This window comes from Rhamphochromis longiceps, linkage group LG22 (genome assembly GCF_057381845.1).
Source record: "Rhamphochromis longiceps isolate RC_006_pf linkage group LG22, R_longiceps_female_GT1.1, whole genome shotgun sequence".
Classification (NCBI taxonomy): domain Eukaryota; kingdom Metazoa; phylum Chordata; class Actinopteri; order Cichliformes; family Cichlidae; genus Rhamphochromis; species Rhamphochromis longiceps.
In genome coordinates this window covers 13250989-13273500 of record NC_140577.1, presented here as the reverse complement: position 1 = coordinate 13273500, position 22512 = coordinate 13250989, and the positions used below count along the sequence as shown (strand labels likewise).

General features: G+C 40.9%; 1 protein-coding gene, 1 long non-coding RNA gene and 1 pseudogene across 3 annotated transcripts in view; 2 read left to right on the top strand and 1 right to left on the bottom strand.

Annotated features, from left to right (window-relative positions):
• efna3a (ephrin-A3a) overlaps positions 1-22512 on the top strand; it is an 82237-nt gene that overhangs the window by 49729 nt on the left and 9996 nt on the right. For both annotated transcript variants that reach the window (XM_085396274.1, XM_085396275.1), the window contains exons 2-4: positions 16331-16632; positions 16906-16974; positions 18785-18859. In XM_085396274.1, the coding sequence (XP_085252400.1) occupies positions 16331-16632; positions 16906-16974; positions 18785-18859 (446 nt within the window). The remainder of the gene's footprint in view (positions 1-16330; positions 16633-16905; positions 16975-18784; positions 18860-22512) is intronic.
• LOC146643659 (uncharacterized) lies at positions 3-1466 on the top strand. The gene is made up of 2 exons (XR_014909416.1): positions 3-535; positions 1046-1466. It is a non-coding gene; the product is annotated as an uncharacterized LOC146643659 (long non-coding RNA).
• LOC146643658 (uncharacterized) lies at positions 2025-5297 on the bottom strand (annotated as a pseudogene).

Genomic DNA, 22512 nt, shown 5'->3' with positions numbered 1-22512 from the left:
ACTGAAATATCTTGACCCTTACGGTGTTGAGCAACGACGCAGAAATCGCCTAATGCGACGCACGTATGTAAATCCTGGACCAAATTTCATGTGGCATGTTGACTCCTATGACAAACTGAAGCCTTTTGGAATCTGTATAAATGGAGCTATTGATGGGTTTTCGAGAGTTATGATTTGGCTTCATGCCTATTCAACAAACAATGATCCCAAAGTCATTGCTGGATATTTCATAGCAGAAGTTGAAAAGAGGATGGGAACACCTGCTAGGATTCGCTCTGATTTGGGAACAGAAAATGTCATAATGGCCGAGATGCAACGATTCTTGCGCTGGACTATGGATCCGAACGTCAGAAACTGTTTTATTACTGGATCCAGCAATCACAATCAGCGTATTGAAGGCTGGTGGGCCTTTCTGAGACGACATCATGCTCAGCACTGGATAAATCGTCTCCAGGAACTAAAAGACCATGATTGCTTTTCTGGATGTTTTTTGGACAAGCAGCTCATATTGTTTACGTGCCTGAACGTCATCGAGGTATGTAACCATGTTTATATTCTTTTAATGAGTCATTGTGTGTGTGTGTGTGTGTGTGTGTGTGTGTGTGTGTGTGTGTGTGTGTGTGTTAGAGAGAAAGAGAGACACGGAGAGAGAATAAAAAGTTTGCTTTAACACCTACCATGCACCATCCCTATTATCACTCCGTTGAGGATATGAAAAAAAATGCATATTTCACTGGCCAGAAACATAAAATCGCACTGTCTAAAACAATTCACGTTTAATAACTACTTAAAATTTTCCAAAGTATCACGTGTCTACCACTGTTATTCTTGTTGTTGAGTATTTTTGATAAACTCTGTTTTTCCGACTGTCATTGTGTGGTGCTTTTGATTGATTGATTGATTGATTGATCGTACTTTATTCATCCCGAGGGAAATTGGGTTAAGGCTGCCAGCCGTGCCAGCGCCGTTTTGGGTAACATGTTGAGCCAAGAGAAATGTGTTCTTTTACTGATATGAGATTTTTTTAATTTTTAATATTTAATAGGAAGAGCTGCAGCAAGTTGCACATATGTGGAACACCCACATAATACGCAGAAGCAGAAATGCAGTTGCTCCAAGTGGACGTCCGATTCTCATGTACACCATCCCTCATCTCTTTGGAGGACAGGATCATCTGAAAGAGGTTTCTTGGGAGGCAGTGGATGCTTGTAAGCAAGAATGTCAACAGAGAGGACCTTATACCTGTGATGAAACCGTTTTCAGCTTGTGTTGCCTTATAATGTCAGAGAACTTCTTACTTCCACCAAGCACAGCAGATGAATCCATTGAACTGTATCTCTTCCTGAGAGCCTATATACTGAAGGACTTATAAACCTAAATATAATTGGGCTTTGGGAATTTTTACGCATATATTTTTGGGTACAATGTTTTATTTGTGCAATAAACAATAGAAAAGACATTCATTATTATTTTGTTTGGATTTTCGGTTCAAGATAGTAGCAAGCAAGCATGTCTAAATATATTTAACCAAATCTGCGTACTCCAACCTTTTGGCATTTCCAATTATTTTTTAACGGAATTTCTATTATATCTGATTTCTGTTTTAAGACTGTCAAAAAAACATTTTTTTAAACTGCTGATCCTATACATTATCATTCATGAAATATTGTTTTCAATTTTACTGAACACATTGTGCAACTGCTATTCATCCACGAACAGTTTCTTGTAAACTGGTAAATGTACAAATTCTGCATTATTTAATAATTAACAAATAGTGTTAGATGTTAACCTCCCTTTTATTTGTGTTCAAGGAGAAGAAAACACGGACTCTTGATAAACACTACAAAACTTAACTTATGTGCCAATTTTCTGTCTTTTATTCCAGTCAACTATTGCATCAAACACATTGCCTTCCAAAGTTATTCCCTTAAAATATGTTCTAAACAAATGACTGGTGGAAAGGTAAAAAAAATATACTTGAAAATAATTAATATTAAGTCTTTTGAATTATTACTAAACAAAACATCCCCTCTAGCAGACATCTTGTATCCTACAAAACTGCACCACAGACCTGTGGAAAAGGACCTTGACACATGATAAGAACTAATAATAAGCATAGTTCACCACTTGCTGCTAACCATATGAACTTATTAAACATAATTAGTTAACATTTAAACTAGTAAAACTTTTAAGTATGAAAATTTAAACTGAAATTTACATTTTTCATGGTGGAAACAAATTGATGTTATCCACAATTTTTGAAAATAAATTCAAATATGAAATAAAACACTTCCCTGAAATTTAAGCTCTTTCTTTTTTTATACAATGATGTGTTCCCTGTTTGTGGGTTTAACAAACTTTAGAGCTTCATAGCCAGTCATTGTTAGTGCAAACCTTTCATTCTTTGGTTTAAACATGATGGACTTTAATCAAGCTATGCTGAACTCATAAGAGCTTTTAGCAGCCAAAACATTGTTCAGTTCATTTCGTAGTTCTGGGTAGGACGTGTATGTCCATGGTAGTTCCAGAAGAGGGCCGCATGTGTGTGCCACAGGTCGTCGTGCCAGTCCATCCACAGGCGTGAACAGTACCTCAACCTTGTCAACACAGATGACATCTGACCCAGTAAGAAACCTGAACATCCTTCTGAGCCCTGTATCGTCAAGTCCTCTGATGTACTGGTGCAGAAATCTGAAGCTCTGCTTCTCTGCTTGAGTGGTGGGAGAGGCAGTAAGCAACTTCAAAAGCTTTCTCGTTGTTGGCTTTTTATCCTCATACATTTGTAGGACATCTTGTGGGCTTTGAAAAGCTTCTTTTAGGAAGTAGCTTGCAACTAAGGACATTTTCTCTGCGGCATATGCTGGTTTTTGGATTAATTGTTTGTGTGCGACTTTCAGAAGAAGGCCTTTTAAGTTCTCTTTGGTTGGAAGCACTGATACATCCAGGCGATCCATGAGATCCAGCACTTCATCCCTGTCTTCATCTGAAAGATCTTCTTTTAGTGCCCTTGTTATCAGATCCCTATCTGATTGACTTAGGTAAAAGAGAAGACTTTCAAACAGCAGATCATCTGATACTTGATTCTCACCGAAGATGAGTGCCACTGTGAAAACAGGAGCAAGGCGACAAGGGAAATATCCATGGTCTTGAAATCCCTTCAGTAAAATTCTACCCATGGATTTCCACTCTTCTTCCTGCCATTTAGGAGACAGTGATGGCACTCTGAACTCCTCTCCTTCAGCTGTGTTGTCCACAAACTCTGACCAAAATGCAGCATACACATCTCTTGATACGCCATCTGCGTCAGCTCCTTTTTCATCAATGTAGGTGTATTTTAGAGGGTGTATGAGGAGTGTTGGATCTTTGAACTGGCTGATCATCTCCTCCAGAATAGTAACCCTGTGAAGTTTGATGGTAACACAGACAACATCATATGATCCTGCAGAGCTTATTGCTTCATTGCTTATAGATGTTTCTGGACTACTGACTGCTGTGTTTGTTGGAGGAAGTGTAATGGATGTGATGACCAGATCATCTTCCTCAAACTGCAGGAATGGTTCATCTATTACAGTGTCATCAAGTTGACAAGGCAGAGGCTCTCCAAGGTAGGGTCCAATCATTACCTCAGATGTGTCTAATAATACATCTTCATCAGCATTCCTAGATTCTGATGATGAGATCACAACAGTGTGAGAAGCTTCTTCATCTCCTTGATGTGAGTCAGTCAGTTGTGTAACATTGTTTACATGTGTTTTCCCTCTATCATAAACTTCTTCATCATCTTCATCATTGGAAAATCTTCTTGTGCACAAGTAAAATCTCAACATTCCCATTTTAAGTGCTGAATAGAGTTCTCCAACTGTGACATCTTCATCAAATACGGCCTCTTCCTGATAGTCTAATATGTCATGACTGAACACTTCCCATCTTCCAAATTTGCTTTTTCCACTTGGAAAGAAAAGATCTTTAGCATACTGTAATATGTCAGCTTTTTTGGAGTCTTTGGGCACATCAAAGGTCCTTGTTCCTCCTCCTCTGCGCTTTCTCACTTGCTTACCTTCATGGATCCACCCTAACTCAATTTTTCATGTCTTTTTCTCAGCCCATTTGTTGTTTTTTGCATATGTTCTTTTTCTCTTAGAAACAAATGCCTCCTCATGATCAGGTTTCTTCTCATTTTCATTGATTCCCATCTTTTCCTTCAATTTTTCGAGCAATGAGTTTTTTCTTGATTCCTTAGTACTTGCACCACTGTTTTCCAAGCAGAACCGTCTGGCAGCTATCCGGTCACCATATGTTGGGATGTAATCAGACAGGGTCTTGTCATCCATGAAATCAATCACTGTGGCATCAATCTGTAATAACAGGGATATTTATTACTATACAGAAGTACAAGGTATACCTGCTGCCACACCACATGAGGTACCTCACTAAAAAAATGTATGTAAATTTCACATGTGTTTTGATAATTGTCTGTTATTATTTTAGTGGCAGCCATCAATATTTAGCATTTATTCTTTTCCTCTCTCTATGGCAGCAACATTAATGAGATTCTCTAACATGTTATTAATAGAAATATTACAGTATATACAACGCCCACCTTTGAAAAAGTAAATTAGTATTCACGTATCTTTCAGTTGCACAGAGCACAAAGGGTTGAACTCACTGTTTTTTTTTAATTGAAGACAAATATCAATATAAACACAGTTTAATTCATTTGTTTTTAGATAAACAAGGAAACATTGTGCATCACATAATATAGCGATATATTTAAGAAACCTGGAATCTGCATACGGGTTAAGTAGTAACATGTGGTCATACAACGACCCAGTTTTATACAGCGGGTTAATTTGTTTTACATTTTCCATTCCATATTAAAGATCCACACCAATGCAGCCTACCGTTACGTCCTTACGCAGTCAAAGCGAGAGAAGCGAAAACCGCTGTGGTTGCTAACTTAGCAATATGTCACATTTTTAGACGCTGTAACTTCGTAAAAAGCGAGTTTTACAAGTTTCCCCCTCAAGAGTGCACTTACGTGTTCTTGTAGCATTCGTAAGAGACAGTCCTCAGGTACACCACGATTCCGAAGAAATCTCAGAAGTGGGCTATCAGTGTTTGTGTCCATGTTGAAAGCAGGGCATTCAAAGTTAAGTGCCAGTTCTGACGAGCGTGCACTCTCCACAACTACCATGGATTTGGGTTTCCGAATGCAACACGTTTTACGTTCTTACAATAAAAAATGTTATTGTAATGGTATTTTTTTTTACGTTTGTACAATATATGATCACGTTCGTACAATATAATTATCACGTTCGTACAATATAATATTTATATTGTACGAACGTGATAATTATATTGTACGAACGTGATAATTATGTATATTGTAATAACGTGATATTATGTTGTTCAAACGTGAAAAGTATATTGTACAAACATGATAGTATATTGTACAAACAGGAAAAGTATCTTGTTAGAACAATAAACCTTTCACGTTATAACGTGATACACTTGTATTTTTCTTTTGCCTGGGTGGCAGCTCTACGCTTCCGTAAGAAGATGCCTACTGGCCTCTGTTATATTTATTTTATGCAAAAAGTGTAGCTGGAGGAAAGCCACAGTTTAATATTCAACTGTGTCATCTATTCTTCAGTTTGATATTTAAACTTCCTCTGTGGATGTCTGGAAAGTAAAGAGCAGCTTAAACCGCAAAGATTAATCAATGAAATGCATGCCTGTTCATATTTCCTCTGAATGAGCTGGCAGCAAACCCGTAAATCTTTGCAAGTGATTTAATCAGAGTTTGGAGCTGTGGAAATGGTGTTATTAGGGTGATCATTATGAGTTTTGTTTCCCTCGCTGCTGCAACTCAAACATGTATAGCCAGTGAGCCAGTAATAGCTAACAAAAAATGGCCTTTGCATAATAGAGCATTAAAAAAAATGTCCTCTGGTGTCCCTGTCAGAAGTGTTTGCTGGATATCTGACTGTGTGAAGCCAAATTAAAAGTCAATTTTCTCTTCTATCATTATTTTATTTAATCATTTTTAGAGGCCTGAAGGGGTAAAACTATACATGACGGTACATAAGAAACTAGCAGAAAGACAAATATGGCCAAACACATCTCGTTCTTCTTATTTTGGCTGCTCTCTTTACGTGTTGCCACAGTGGATCATCTGCCCCCCTCACTCTCTTCCATCGCACGAACTCTCTGCATGTCCTCTTTCACTACATCCATGAATCTTTTTGTGGTCTTCCTCTCTTAGTCCTGCCTGACAAATTGTTCCAAATTCAGCTTCCTTTGCCCAATATATCAACTGTCCCTCTGCATGTCAGCCTAACCTCTTTAAACCTGTCTACAAAACTGCTCAACCTCAGCTGTTCCTCTGATATACTCGTTTCTTAATCATGTCTATCCTGGTCACTCCCAAAGAAACTCTTGGCATTTTCATCTTGAGCGCCTCCAGCTCCACATCTCCACCCACTCCACCCTGCGTGGACTCTCTCCTCCTCCTCTAGTGTGTACTGTCCATTGCTTTGGATGGTTGACCCCAGGTCATTGAACTCATCCACCCACACTACTTCTGCTCTTTGCAGTTTCACTGTTACACCTGTCTCGCTCTCATTCACACACATGTACTCTGCCTTGCCTCTACTGGCTTTCATTCCTCTTCTCTCCAGCACATACCTCCACCTCATCTGTTCCCTGCTCTCACAACGGAAAACGGTGTCGTCCGTGAATGTCATACTCCGCTGACCAATCACGATTAACAAATAGACTTGTGTGTATCATAGAAGTAATTAATGAATAAATAAAAACGCAGAAATAAATAATGAAAAATAGTTAAGCGTTAAATGCATTTATCAGTCACAGATACCAGCTTTTTTCTGATTAAAGCTTCTGAAGTGTGAAGATTGGTTGTTTTTTCTCTTTTTCCCCCTCAGTTTACATCTAAGCCGTTTGGACTCTGTCCCAAGGGATTGGATGTAGGGATTTCTTAGGATTTACACATTCATTAAAGATTCATTAAATTATTCAGAGAAAAGGGAAGACGCCCTCATGTTAGTCATATTATATGTTGTATATTTAAGGTTGCCAGGCAACCCAGGTTGGTGTTTATGGTTTAGTTTCTCTAGGTCATCCCTTACATTTAGTTTAGAGTAACTACTGCAGACATGCTCTTCTACAGTAATTGTATTTGCTTCTGTTACAATGTGGCTAATAGCTGACATTTCTGAACGGGTCCTGCCTGCTTCCTCCACTCACTTAATAAAACAGCAAGCCTGGAGTGAGGTTGGGGGAGATGTACTGACTACAAGATGGAATAGTGAGCAGAGAAGTCATCCTTTAACTTTACCTCGAGATTCATTTCTCAGCCTCTGTGTTGGGGCTCGCTGCTGGCTGCTGCTCTTTAGCTGATACTGCACTGTGGCTCTCCTGAGAAGGAAAAAGCAAAGAGAGCTAAGAAATTTTTGCTAAGAAGAGATCAATAAAATATCACTTCAAAGCAGAAATCTATAACTTTCTGCACGGTCAAATTACATCAGGAATAACTGTGTATTTAATGTTCCACTTATGACGGTGTTAAACCCTGTTGTTGGCATGCAGTGTAAATGTCATGATCGGGCAACGTCAACACAAATGTATTAATTAGTGAAATGATTAAGTCAGTTGAAAGCTTTGACATTTCAGCGTTTGCAGAGTTACAGACTCGACAGTGTCCCCGAGCGGTTTCCAGCTTTTACTCTGAAAATCATCAAACTCTCGATATGTCAGAATCTTAGTTGTGTATATTTGTAGATTTTTAAAATGGACTGTTAAGCTTTCCGTAAAGTTAAACTAAAACAAGCAAACATAAAGGCAAAAGTAGACACATCAAATGAACTGGGAGGCGGTTACTATAGAAATGAGCAAATATGAAAAGGTAATATTTTTCTATCTCTCAGAGACCACTGTGGACAGAGGAAGTGGAGGAAACTAGTGGATGACTCCCAGTCGTCTAATAGTAATAGAAGTGAGCTGCATCGTATGCCACTTCCCATAAACTGGCTCAGCACTTGTTTCTCCCCTGGTCCTCCATTTTGGATCGAAACATTGTAAACGGGGCCGTTAATTGCAGCATTAACTCAATCAGTGACGACTCGCAGGAGATATTGTGTGTGGGTGTGTGTGTTCATGTCTCATGGTTGTCTGTGTCCATTGTGTGCATATGTGCATGTGCAAGTAATGAGTTTTGGTGCTGAGGTACGGAGAAAATCAGCAGAGTCTAGCTAGGCCCTGCCAGGGGACTTGATTGGAGGAGTGTTGTCGGTGCTAAACAGACGATTGGTGAATGCCATTTAAGTCACGCCATTTTGTGCTTCGATAGTTTATCCTCCCGATGAGGCTGACGGTGATTACCTCGGAGAGATTGTGTTTTTTAAGGCAATCAGTGAGGATGTCACGCTGACCTCATCTTTACTGACAAAAGTTTGCAACTTTGATCAAAATACAGTGCGTCTCTCAGAAACACAATACATGCACTGCAAGCTTCTATTATATATTATATTCCAAACCAAAACTCATAAAACATTGTGGACACCTGCATTGCACTATTAATTAGATATATACTTACTGGTCACTTTATTAGGTATAACAGTTCAACTGCTCACTGCAGCAACTCAGTTCATTTAAGGATGTGATCAAGATGACCTGCTGTAGCATCAGAATGAGGAGGAAAGTTGATTTAAGTGACTTTAAGCATATCATAATTTTTTGTGCCAGATGAGCTGGTCTGAGTATTTCAGGAACTGCTGATCTGCTGGGATTTTCCCACACAACCCTATCTAAGGTTTACAGAGAATGATCTGAAAAAGAGAAAATGTCCAGCGAGCAGCGGCTCTCTGGGAGAAAATACCTCCTTGTTGCCAGAGGTCATAGGAGAATGGTTAGAGTGCTTCGAGCCGATAGGAAGGCAATAGTAGTGAAGGAAAAAATGTCCATCCCGGTTTTCCCTCCAAGGCACGAGCGATAAGCAGAGTTCTGTCCTTTCCTTCTAAGATTCCTAATTATTCAAAGTAACACTCAGGTATGCCATTCAGCGTGTTAGTACGAGCTCGGGAGCAGCTTGGGAGAACAAGAAAACAGAGACTGCTTTAGGTTGCCTTCCCAATCGACTCAAAGGTTTATTTAGTACATAACAGCTTATATAGAGGAAAAAAAGGTTCGTGTGTCAGCAAGTTCTCAGTTCAAACCGGTACAGACCAAATAAGGAAACGTCTTCCTGCCTTGTGAGCAAAGAAGTATCCTGTGTGTAGTTTATCAGTTCAGCTACAATTTATGATCATCCCAGCAAAATACACTCCTAGACATAGAATACAGAGTTCTTTCATTAGTGAATTCTGAAACAAACCACCTGGCTCTTTTCTAAAAGATAAGGAAGGGAGGATGGGAGTAAGGAAGTGGTCTCGTCTCTGTGGTGTTTTCGACCTTGGGGTACCAGCCTGTGAGTCTTACACATTAATTCTTGGGTCAGAGAGAAAGAGAAAAACAACTATTAAATGGGCCTTATTGAGTAACTCTTTTCTGTATAATATCACAATAAAACAATATCCTGTAAATGCTACCATGGTATCAAAATATCACAACAAGTAGCACAAATAACTACTCATTACAACCAAGGTATACAGGAATGGGTCTCTGGGCGCACAACATGTTGAACCTTGGAGCAGAATGGCTACACCGGTAGAAGACCACACCGGGTGCCACTCCTGCTAAAAACAGGAAGCTCAGGCTACAATTCACACAGGCGTATCAAATAAACAATAGAAGATTGAAAAACAACCTGGCCTGAGCCCGAGTCTAGATCTCTGCTGCCACATTTGGATCGTAGGCTCAGAATTTGGTGTAAGCAACATGAAAGGATGGCTCCATCCTGTATTGTCACACAGACTGGTTGTGGTGTAATTGTGTGGGGAATGTTTTCTTGGCACACTTTGGTCCTTTTAGTGCTAATTGAGCATCTTTTAAAGCTCACAGTGTACCTGAGTATTGTTGCTGACTCTGTGCATCCCCTAATTACCACAGTGTTCTCATCCTCTGTTGGCTGCTTTCAGCAGGATAACCTGACATGTCACAAAGCTCAAATCATCTCAAACTAGTTTCTTGAACATGTCAGTGAGTTCACTGAATTCAAATGGCATTCACAGTCATCAGATCTCAATCCAGCAGAGCACCTTAGAGATGTGATCGAACAGGAGATTTGCATGTTGTATGCGCAGCTGAGTAATTAAGGCAGGTCTGAATGAAAAAGGTGCTAACGACGTGTACCTAATAGAGTGTTGGGTGAGTGTAGATTACTTGCTGTGTAAAATGTTGGTAGTTTATGCAAAGCTCAGTACTTTAAATTAAAGCATAGTGAGACTGCTGTCTTTGACAGAGGACGGCTCTGTTCATAATTGCTTTGTAGATGTTCAAGCACATAAATCATGGAGGAGTCGAGGATTCCCAAGATCAAAATAATTGTATCTAGGAAGAAAATCTGGCCACAAAAAACAAGGCTATGGGAGATTTGCAGAATAATGAAAGAATTTTGCTTTAAAACCATTATTTGGTTTTCATGTAACATCAATATTATTGTATAAAACTGAGCCTGTAACAGATGTTGAACTGTGTATTTTCAAAGGATGATACTGGTGTAATTTATACTCAACAGTACCTATCTGCAGTAATGCCTATGCAACCCACAAGTGCTTCATTCTACAATCAAACGCTATTACTGCCTTTTTCACTGCAGGGTTGGACTGCATTTGTGAAAAGCAACAACTTGTCTCTTCCAGCTGTTTTTAATGGATTTTTGAAAACAGTAGAGCCTCCGGCAGTAATGTAAGGCGAACCTGTGGCAGAACAAACACTACCAACTTCTGTGAATGTGGAGAATACCGTAGTGGGTTTAGACATTTCATATCCATTCATGTCAGTCGACAAATAAAAATAAACAAATACAAATGCACCAGGATTATTTTTCCTTGAAAGCCAGCAGCGTCTGTGCTTCTGCTTTCTCTTTGATGTAATCTGGCAAAAATTATTACACAGAAAAAAAAAAGTGACTGAGCTCTTGGATCCGTTCTAGTTTCGAGCTTGGGAAAGCAAAACAAAAATAAATGTCACCACTCGTGTAGAAAGCAAGGGAAATAAAATTTTACAAGTGTTGGACAAGTTATTTGAAAACTGGAAAAATTACATTAATAGCTACTCAGCAGCAAAGGTCACTGTATTTTTCTCAATCTGTTATAGATACACAGACAGACAGATGCAAAGGAGTAGGAAGAAGCCCACTATTTAATAAATAGTCATCACCTTTTGTCTTTGCGTCATTGTTTAAAACCTTCTTTACTGTTTACTACACTTACACACACACACAAACACACACAGTAGCACGCCAACAGATATCCATATACACACATAGATGGGTCACAGCACCTGATCAAAGCCCTTCTTCCTTCCTGTACCTCTGAAAAACCGTATATTTTTAAACTGGGTCAGGCTTGGACATTCCTTCAGCTCATCATTCAGTCTGTTCCACAGTTTCGCTCCACATAGAGAGATGCAAAAACTGGATCAATGAATTTTAATGTTTTTGATTTTAAGAATAGTGAATTCGTATGATCTCTGTAATCAGTATTATAGATTATCCTTAGAGGCCTTTTTTGCTATATAGATAAAAATAGTTGGGAAACAGTGAAACCAGTGAATGAAGAGAATGTGGAGTTTTTTGTGGTCCACAATTGGTTTTGCTTTTACTAAGTACGAAAATCCTTCTTGAAACTTTATTCTCTCTAAGTTTTATATAAGATTTCATAATAATATGACCTTCCATGGAGTCACCACAGTGGATGGATCCGCATGTTTTATCTGACACAGATTTAACATCGATGCACTTTCTTGAAGTAACTCTTCCATTTATCTAGACTTGAGAACCACACCAGGAGTACATTAGCTTGTGGCTCCCTGAGGCTATTTCTTTCTTTTTTGTTTTATGTGTGTGTGTGTGTGTGTGTGTGTGCATGTGTGTGTGTCCGTGTTGAAAGTTGAATGTGTAAAACACCATGTAGGCACATGTCAGCTATTTTAAAATTATTTTTTAATGCTAAATATCATGTTGTTCAGTTTAACTCAGTGTAAAATGTCAGACTTCAGATGCAGCTTATTCAGCAGCTTATTCTGATGTCAGAAATGGAGAAAATCCTTAATACAGTCATTTCGAGATGACAGCACCAGTTATCTGCGGTTCATTCTTTTTGTTTGAGAGAGTCCCTATATCATTAGAAAGCCGAACTGAAGGGTTACATCAAAGCTCAGTATTAAATGAATGAGGAATATCTTAAATTGAGAATCGTGTAAATCCAAAACTGCAACTGGAAAAAAGCAGAAAACGTCCCCTTTAACAAGCGGCACAAAATCTGGATGGATTAACTGACTGTCCAGCAGTTAGCCTAGCCTCAGTGACCACACGCAGCTCTCCAGAAGTCCCAACCTCCTGCTCACAGTTCTTACACTCTCCAAATTGGAACAAAGCTGAGCGCCTCCTGAATGGACACGTACCTTGTTAACAAGCCAGTGCAGGAGGTGCACTTTCTCTTTTTTGGTAAAGGCTAGCTGCCTTCCACTTTTGACAAGCCCCCTCATCAATTTACCACAGCCTGCCCACAGACAGGAAAAAACTTCCAATAAGGCTGTGAGCAAGCCTACAATATGTCAAAGTAACAGTGTTACTGAAAATTTAATGTGTAATTAGTGTAACTTTATACAGGCAAAGAAATTGCACTACTGTAATTCGTAATCCCTTACTGCCCCAAGCTGCTGATATATGATTGTTTAGGATTTCTTTTACATTTTACTGCAGCAGTCGTGGATTTCCTGTGGCTGTGCTAAATGCACCGTTTCTGTGCACTGTATGTTTGTAAGTGTCTCACGCTGTAGCGCTACCTCACCATTGTTATTTATTACTGCCAGTATTCTCCTAAGGCTCTTTTTAGCACAGACGTGAAAGGTGCAATGGTGCTGTCTTTGTCTCATTCTTCCTCTCTTCTTCTTTCTCTCTTTTAACCCCCCCACATTCCTCTCTCACTCTCTCGATCTCTCCCCTGCTATTTTCCTCCCCTGGCAGTCTTCACCAGCTTGTGCTGCTTATACTAACTAGCTGTGCACTCCCACTCATAGGAAAATGGTGATGAGACAGCAAAACCACCGCAGACACAATGCACAGTGGAAAGGGAGGAAACGACTTGGATAAAGGGTGCAGGGAAGGAGAGACAACAGGCGAATGAGATCCATCAGTCTTTTTTATGCACTTTTACCACATATATGTCCATCCCCAGAGGGTGCTGTGTCTCTGTCTAGGCCACTGCCTCCATCTCTGTGCTTTACTCTTTGTTGTTGTCATCATTTGAAGTATTTCCCCCCCCCCCCCCCCCCTCACCCTTCCTCTTCCTCCCCCTACCTTAAGTTATTAAATCTGTTCTCACCCCCTCTTTCCGCTTCTCTTTTCCTCTCCTCCCTCCATTCCTCTCTGGCCTGCAACCTTTTTGTCTTGTGCCACTAAATGGACTGCTTATATAACAGCATACACCTAGAGGGACTCCCCGCCTCCTCTCACCCATCAGCAAGCCTGGTCTTCTCACTTCACCCTTTTAGTCTCCTTTCCTCCTTGTTTTCTCCTCTGCCCCACCTTACCTTCTGTTTTTCCCACCGTGTCATTTTCCCCTCCCCTTCTTCCTCTCTTCTTCCCAAGCTTCCTCATTTGCTGGCCAGTTTTGGAACAAACAGTCCTCCTGCTGTGTAGCTAGGGTAGGTGCTAACCAAAACAATAAGGAGGAAAAGAACGGGGCCGCATCTTCATGCAAGTGCTGAAATGAGTCATCGAAAAGCGGAAAGCAGATCTGCCGCTATTTGGATAAAGTTATTAAAGTAATACATCAGGAAAAACGCTCAAAGCAAAAACTTTATGAAATAGTAATGGTCATTTTTCGCTGCCGTTTTACAGGCTGGTTAATCATTGGATTCTTCTAAACATTATTAATGATGAAACTTATCCTTGCATTTAAATTTGTCCAGCTTTTACATTCAAGCTACATGGAAAGGGACAATAAGACATTGCTGTACATTTAAGAAGACTCTTGAGCCGTTTTGCATATTTTCAAAAATGTATCTCTCCAACCTGCAAATGCTCAAGAACAAATGCTTTTGCAGACTAGTTTGCTGCATTTGCTGCACTGTCTCAGCAGTATCCAGTGGCCTTTCATCCATGAATATGATAGAGCACTCAAGCACAGATGCTCTCTCGCTGGATCTTCTTCCCTCCTTGCATTCAAGTCTTCTCACACACTTATTTTTCAGTGACGGTGAGTCCGCCTGACTTAACTTGCATCCAGGATTCTCCTGAATGCATATTTTTTATTCAGCACACCCTCTATCTTGCACTTTCATCTCATGTCTCCCTCAAATTCTCTCTATCCTACGCCCATTGTACCTCTTTATCTCTCTCTACCCCTCCATTCTCCTCACCATCTCAACCTTCCTCCCTTCCTCCACCACACAAACCCCCTCTCTAAATATAGTCCCTTTGAAGCATAGCTGTGTTGTCTCTTCCCGCAACACTGCAAGACAAAAGTCTGTCATCTCACATCTAAGCAGTGGGGATAGAAAGCACAGATAAGATTGATGGCTCAAAAAGAACACTGGTTAAGAGAATTGATATTCATCTGCCTCAGCATGTGTGTATACATGAAGAAAAGGGGAGAAAACGGAGGGGAAAATATTATCAGAGTGGGCGAGAGGATCCAGAAAAAGTGATCCGCACAGTAAGAAAGCAATAGAGAAGGGTCTGACATTTCTGATCTTCATTTTGGGATTGAATGAAAAATATCTCTGGGTGCCTGACCCAGTAACGCATGCACGTGTGCATGTTAGTGTGATCCTCTCAGCAGCAGTGTGTGCATGTGTTGGCATAATGTATGCACAGTGAGGAGTGGTTATGAGAGTGTTAAAGTGTGCGTTCTTTTGTGAAGCAGATAATGTGTAAGAAAGAGAAGCCAACCAACAGGAAACAAATAATAATGGTGCAGAGAATAAGAAGGGTGATCTTTGCCCATATAATACAGCACAATACCACCACCTAATGGTTAGTATGAGTCATTGCGGGCACTTGGCGTGGGTTACACATCGCTGCAACTTAGGACAATTCCCATCTCATCAGCTCACCTGCAGGAGCCCTTCTAATGACTTCTACTTTGTCTAATTACAGATTGTGTAATTTACATAATAAGTATACTTAGCATTACAAACAGTGTTGGTAACAGCATGGTGGCAGTGTGGGACATTATTACATCACTCTTTAGGTTGTTCAGTTCAGTTCCTCTGTTTTAAATCGACTGAAGGGTTACTGTACAAGACACACACACACACACATATATTTATATATATTCTTAACCTCAGAGTGGATTTCATTTATGCTAAAAGGGGACATTGTTCCATCATGCTTACTGTGTAGACCGAGTCCCCTGCAGCCAGAGCAGCCAGAGCATACATCGCCGCTGACAGAATCTCCTTCCACCTCATTGACCTGGCCCGAAGCTGGCTCTGGGGAAAAGACAGGAGTACAGATTATGATTCTCAGCACGATTCCCTGGAATTGCCACCGGGCATTTGGTGGGAAAATGTGTGTTTTTATATGCAGAGGGAGGAGAAAGATGTAATAGTTCAAGGTGTGAAGAAAACGCTGTGGGGATTAACTCTCTTTAAGCCCTCATTGCATTACATTTGTGTTAACTATACTGTTGAAATTGTTAACCAGCTGCTCAGTTAGTTATGAAGCAGAAATTAACTGACAGCTTATTGGTTATTAGTCCGGTAAAATCTTTGCTGCTTTGTTTTGCATCGTTGCATTTCCAGAGTGTTGATCATAAAAACTTTTTTTCATCTCGTGGTGGTATTTTTCACTGAGATTAGGTTTTATTTACTGAACAGCTACTTGACATTTCTGGGGAATATGTTCATTTGCTTTCTGGCTGAATATTAAATGAGAAAATTGATACCAGTGTAATAGACTTCATCTACAAGCTCTGCAAAAACTCACTTATCCAAAAACGAGTTTTTCTTTTCCAGGGAAATATGTGCAGGCTGCTTTTTGGCTAAAAAGAAAATGTTACCGAGACTGTGATTTGTGAATGTTGAGCTATTCCTTTAACAGATAGTGAAAGAGGTTTAGAGAGGTTCCATAGTCACTTACCCACATTTCTTTCTGCCTTTTTTGAATGCATTCATCTTATTTCTGTCTTTGTTTTTATGTCAGCCTCCGAAGGGAGGGATACACGGTGCAAGTCAGTGTCAACGACTACCTGGACATCTACTGCCCGCACTACAACACCAGTCAGCGTGGGACGCTAGAGCGTGTCGTAGCAGAGCAGTACATCCTCTACATGGTCGACTACCACGGCTATCGCACCTGCAACACCCAGAAGGGCTCCAAGCGTTGGGAGTGCAACCGGCCCCATGCGCCCCATGCACCCATCAAATTCTCAGAGAAGTTCCAGCGTTACAGCGCCTTCTCCCTGGGCTACGAGTTCAACGTGGGCAAGGAGTACTACTACATCTGTGAGTCAGACCTGCGAACACCTGCACGAAAGACTGAGGGTGCTGCACATTCACTGTTTTGATCTAAGATTATAATGAGGAGCTTTTCCTCAGCTGCTGCCACGCACATGTACTGATGGTACGTGGGTGTTGCTAATAGATTCTAAGTTCAGCTGAGGACGGGCTGTTGCTCAGTTGCAGCTCTGCCGTTTACACAGCCGGCTGCTGGGGATCGTGCGGCCTGCAGAGGGCACAAGTTTGACATGTGTTGTGTGTGTTTGCTCTCTGTTTTAGCCACGCCCACGCACCACCACCACGGTCACAGCTGCCTGAGACTGAGAGTATTCGTCTGCTGCTCCACTGGTGAGACCAGAAAAATCTGCCTTAGTCTTAGTATACGTCTCCTCCGCTCATTTTATACCATTTCCTCTCTTTCTGGCTGTGGCTACAATGTAGCTTGCCATCACCAGTGTGTGAATGTGTGTGTGAATGGGTGGATGACTGGATATGTAAAGCGCTTTGGGGTCCTTAGGGACTAGTAAAGCGCTATATAAATACAGGCCATTTACCATTTTACCATTTTCTGTGTCACTTCATTTGCCCTCACCTCCTATCTGTTTGTATCTCACAAACACAGAGAGAAACTGAGACAAAGACACACACATACACACACAGAAAAACTAAGATCTGACAGTCCTGTCTCAGAGAGAGGCTTTTCTGCCTCGTGCTGTCTTGGCAGGGTTTTGATGATGGCGTATTTTACCTCGAAGCAGTGCTTTGAGATGGATGGCTTAATGTTATTGTCTGTCTCGGTGCTATTACAGTAATGTGCTGTCTCTCTCTGCAAGTGACACACACAAAAGATGTAAAAGAGAAAAAAATAGATTGAATTGCATGATCCAGCTCTCTGCCCTCCTCTTCCTCTGTCACTCCCCATACCTCTCTCCCGCAGCTCTCTTGACCACCCCCTCCTTCTCCTTCTCTGACTATCTCTTCTTTCTCTGTCTTGCTCTCCGAAGCCTGCCGCACGGTGTAGTGTGTGTGTTATTTTTACCCTGGTAGCCTGCTCTCTTCCCTGCAGGCCTTTGATCAGGCAGCCCATCGCTGAAAGCCTCCCCCTTTCCTCTAACCTTGTCAGCACTAATACATCCCACACTCAGGCCAGTGTCAGCCCCTGTGTACACATCACCTTAACACCAACCCCCCCCCACCCCCATCCCACTGTCACTGCTAATCTATTGATGCGTCTACCACGCCTCTGTTTGCTTCTGTGTGTGTGTGTGTTTGGGTGCATCTGTGTGCGTAGTGCGTAGGAGTGTGTAGGAGTTTGAGCACATGCGTCTACACATGGGAGAATGTCAACTGTCAACTGTTTCTTATGGCTGTGATGTGCATGCATGAGCACATTTAGCCAGTTTACCAGCTCCAACCTTTGCTTAACAAGGTCATTTAACAGCTTGCTATCAAAAAACATTTCTGGTTTCAGCTGCCTTCTTTTCATTCTGTGTGTGTGTGTGTGTGTGTGTGTGTGTGTGTGTGTGTGTGTGTGTGTGTGTGTGTGTGTCCCACCTTAAATCCTCCAAGTATTTAAGATAAGAAAGAAATGTGAATATTCATGACACATGCTTTACATCCTTGATGAGCTGCAAATTGCTACCAGCCTCTGTGCGCGTCCTCCGTTAATGCTGTTCCATCCACCTAACTCTGTATCGCAGTCACAGGCTTACACAGACAAACATATTAGCTAAAGAAAAGAGGCAGAAATACACAAAGATGAAGAGACACAACCCAAACATCATTCATTCATGGTTAATTTGCCTGCGCAGACTGAGTTTAATTCCATGTCTGCACGAACACTGAATGTGATAATGAATTCTGTTCCAAATGCTTTTAATGTTTTAATTTTCACATGGGGATTCAAAGTCTGCGATTTCTTCATGCTTTTTCAGTGGCAGGGGTACACGGACTCCTTCATCTTCTTCTGTAACTGTGCAGAATTTAATGGTGCCTAAAATTCACTCCCCCCCTTGTTTCGCAGTGCTGTCGTTTTAATGGAGTGTCTTCTCTCCTTGTCTGTGTCTCACTCTCTCTGCCTCTGTCTCTCTGCGTTTCATTCCTTCCTCTCCTTTCGTTCCTTCTCTCTGTCTATGTGTGGCTGTGATGTGTTTCTCAGTCTCCCAGGCAGACGAGGACTCCATTCAGACTCCCGATTACACAGTCAGGCCAAACATCAAAATACACAACATTGGTGAGTGACTTTAAGTTGCCAAAAGTGAACAGGAACCAGTAGCTCCGTATTTGGTTTCTGCAAAGCGTGATTTGTGCACCAATCATTGTGAAAAAATAACCCAAATCAAGTATTTTTTAAATCTGTGGTCAGGGAAAGAAAATCCATAAGCCGTAACTGGTTGATCGGTAAAACCTCAATTTTCTGCTCTTATGATGCTCATCGTGCAATGTGGGCAAGACGGTGCACACAGCAGCTTATGGATTCCACAGTACTATCATGCACCTGCTTTTTTATATATACACTCTAATTATCTATTTACTTATATACTATAAAAAAGGAGTGTGCCAAATTATTATTACAAATTGGGTCTTATTTTTTTCTGTTTAGTTAGCATCGTTTCTATTGGTTATGATAGCGAAATAATTGCAATAAGCGGCATGGAAGCACTGAACCAATACACCCAAAATGGAAATGGCCTCAGTACTGACCTCATTATAGCGTTCATTCATCAGTGTCTTTATAAGATTAATTGTTTCCTCTATCTGCTGCATTAATTCAGTCATGATGCTGCACAGCAGTCTCTGACCTGACGTTATCGTACATGAAAATGATTTTAATGAGTTGCACACAATGAGGCATAAAGATTACAACTAAAGGTAGAACAAAGAAAAAAAGAAGCACTGGTATTGGATTATTAAGAACTCTTGTAGTTTAAGTTGCATTTAAATGTAAGTACAACTCCCTTAATGAACAGGAAACCTCCTTACAGTTATGGTAAGTGCAGTGGCCATTGTTAATTCAAGAAGCACGAGGGATTGTCATAATGAACAATTCTGATTATTATAACATTAATAATTATAATACAATTATATGGACAAGAAGTATGGGCACATCCCATTCTGAATCCACAGATAGTAATATGGAGTTGGCTCCCTCTTGCCGCTCTAACAGCTTCCATTTTTCCTGGGAAAGCCCTCTATGAAATTTTGGAGTGTCTGTGTGAATTTTTACTCATTCATCCAGAAGAGCATTTGAGGTCAGACACCAATGTTAGACAAGACAGCCTGGCTCTCATTATTCATTGAAGTTCATCCCAAAGGTGTTAAAATGGGTTAGGGCTGAGGTAAGGGTTCTGTGCAGTCCAGTGAAGTTCTTCCACACCAGACTCGATAACTCCATGGATGCTGTTTTGCGAAACGGGAAACTGTCCCCATAAAGTATGGAAGGAAGCATGGAATTGTCTGAAATGTCTTGGGAAGCTGAAGCATTAAGCTATTCTTTTACTAGAACCAAAGGCTCAGGCTAACCTAAGAAAAACAACCCTCCTCCACTTAACTTTACAACTGGCACACAGGCAGCTTTCTTTCTCTTGGTGTTTATCAAACCCAGTGTCATCCAGCAGACTTCCAGATAGAGACGGGTGAGTTGTCACTTCACAGAGCTGCTCCAGTCCACGGGTGACGTCCTTTACATCACGCCACCTGATGCTTGGCACGCAGCTGCTCAGCCAGGGAAACCCATACCATGAAGTTCCCAGCGCACAGTTTATGTGCTGATATTAAAGGCAGCGGAGGTTTGGAGCTCTGCAGTTATTGAATTCACAGAGTATTGGTGACTTTAACGCGCTATGCACCTCAGCAGTTCTGCACTTGCACACTTTGTAACTTGACATAATCTGACACTTCGCAGCCAGCCTGCATGGCACGGTGCTTCATTTTTATACAACGGGACTGAACACACCTGAGTTCAAAGATTATGAGGTGTAGCCCACAATGCTTTTTTCTAGATAGTATATATAAAATTTTTGCCTTTGTTTTCTCTTGCAGTTTAGATTGGCTTTAAAACCTGTGTCTAACAGATTGTATTATATTTTAAAAAAAATTGATGTAGCCTCCTAGTCTGAGAAATAAAGCCAATAAGCATCTTTTCCCAAGAAATGTTTGGAGTGAATCACTGTATTTCCACCACAGTGATTATATGATGATATTTTACCCACCAAAGACGTCCCTGCGGAGGGGTTATTATTTTCTGACAGTTCAAGAACTCGGGCTTTCAGCGCTAAACATTTCTGACTGGTCAAGTAGCCTGCTTGTACCATTTTGGGCCAGTCTGTCTTATCTCACAATCATTTTCACGATATTTGGTAAAATTCAGTTTACCTACTTTAAGGTATACCACAGAAGCTGTTGGGTACTGTTTGTAAACACTACATTCAATTTTGGAGCTGTGGGAGTGAGAACAAGAGCAAACAGTGGTGGTTGAGTGAGGTAGAAAACGAATGTAGAAAGGGAAGAGAGAGAGGGAGGTGTTAGCAAAAAAGTGATGAATCAGAGGCATAAAATGTTATTTTCTACACAAATAAACATTCCCACACCCAAGTAAATGTCTCAAACTTCCATTCTGGTGGGTACAGTGGTGGAGTGGGTAGCACTGTTTCCTCATAGTGAGAAGATTACCGGTGTGAACTCCAGCCGGGACTTTTCTATGTCGAGTTTGCATGATCTCCTTGTGCCTACGCAAGTTTCCTCTGTGGGTTCTGGCATTCTCCTACAGTCCAAAGACTTGCATGCTGGTTAACCAATGATTTCTAATTGGCCATGGAGGAACACAGGTCGACCAGTGCAAGGAGTAGAGGTAGTGAAGGTGGATGAGTTTATGCACCTGGGGTCAACCAGCCAAAGAAGTGGACAGTGTACAAGAGAGCTAAAGAAGAAGAGAGTGCAGGCAGGGTGGCGTGGTTGGAGATGAGTGTAAGGGGTGCTTTGTGGACAAAGAGACAGGAAATCGACCTGGAGTTGAAGATGACAAAATGCTCATTGTCAGAGTACACCAGAGAATCGGCTCAGATTGAGCAGATTAGAGAAAAAGTTAGAGAAGCAAGGCTGAGGTGGTCTGGACATGTGCAGAGGAGGAATAGTGGATATACTGAACAAAAGATGCTGAAGCTTCTGGGCAGGAGGAACATGGGAAGATCAAATACGAGATTCATGGATGCAGTGAAGGAGAACATTAAAAAGTGTGGTGTGACAGAGCAGCATGCAAGGGAAAGGATGAGATCGAGGCAGAGGATCCGCTGTGGCAAGGCCTAAAAGGGGGCAGCTTAAAGAAGAAAAAGCAGTTGTCCAATGATATGAGGTCGATGAAGTGCTTGAAGACTGTATAATAAAGTGCTGTATGGCTAAAATGTGACGTGTAGTTTAAAGCACTTTCACAGTCATTAAGACTAGAAAACAGCTGTAGAAATGTGAGTATGTTAGACTCCCCTTTTTAACAGTCATTATTTGTATAGAAGTCTATGAGGAAAATGACTTTACTTCTCAGTTCATTTGTGGCCCCAGTAAACACTTATCGAATGAGCTCCCAGTCACTAGTTACAAGTCTTACTCAATACAGGGTGATGCTCATTTTGTAAATCACAGTCATATTTAGACCAGGATGTAATTTAGGGCGAGTCTACCTTGATGTTGACAAGTCTATATGAGTGTGTAGTGCCAATGGTTTGTCAGTGAGACCTGACCTTGAATCAAAAGCATAATCTGGGCTCCAAAGCAGGACTTCACAAACCAGTGGGAGACTGGCTGTTCCTACATTTCAACTATTAGTCTTGTTTAGTATGTTAATAATTAAAACAATACTCAGGAGTTTTGAAATCTTCAAATGTGGCAATCTAT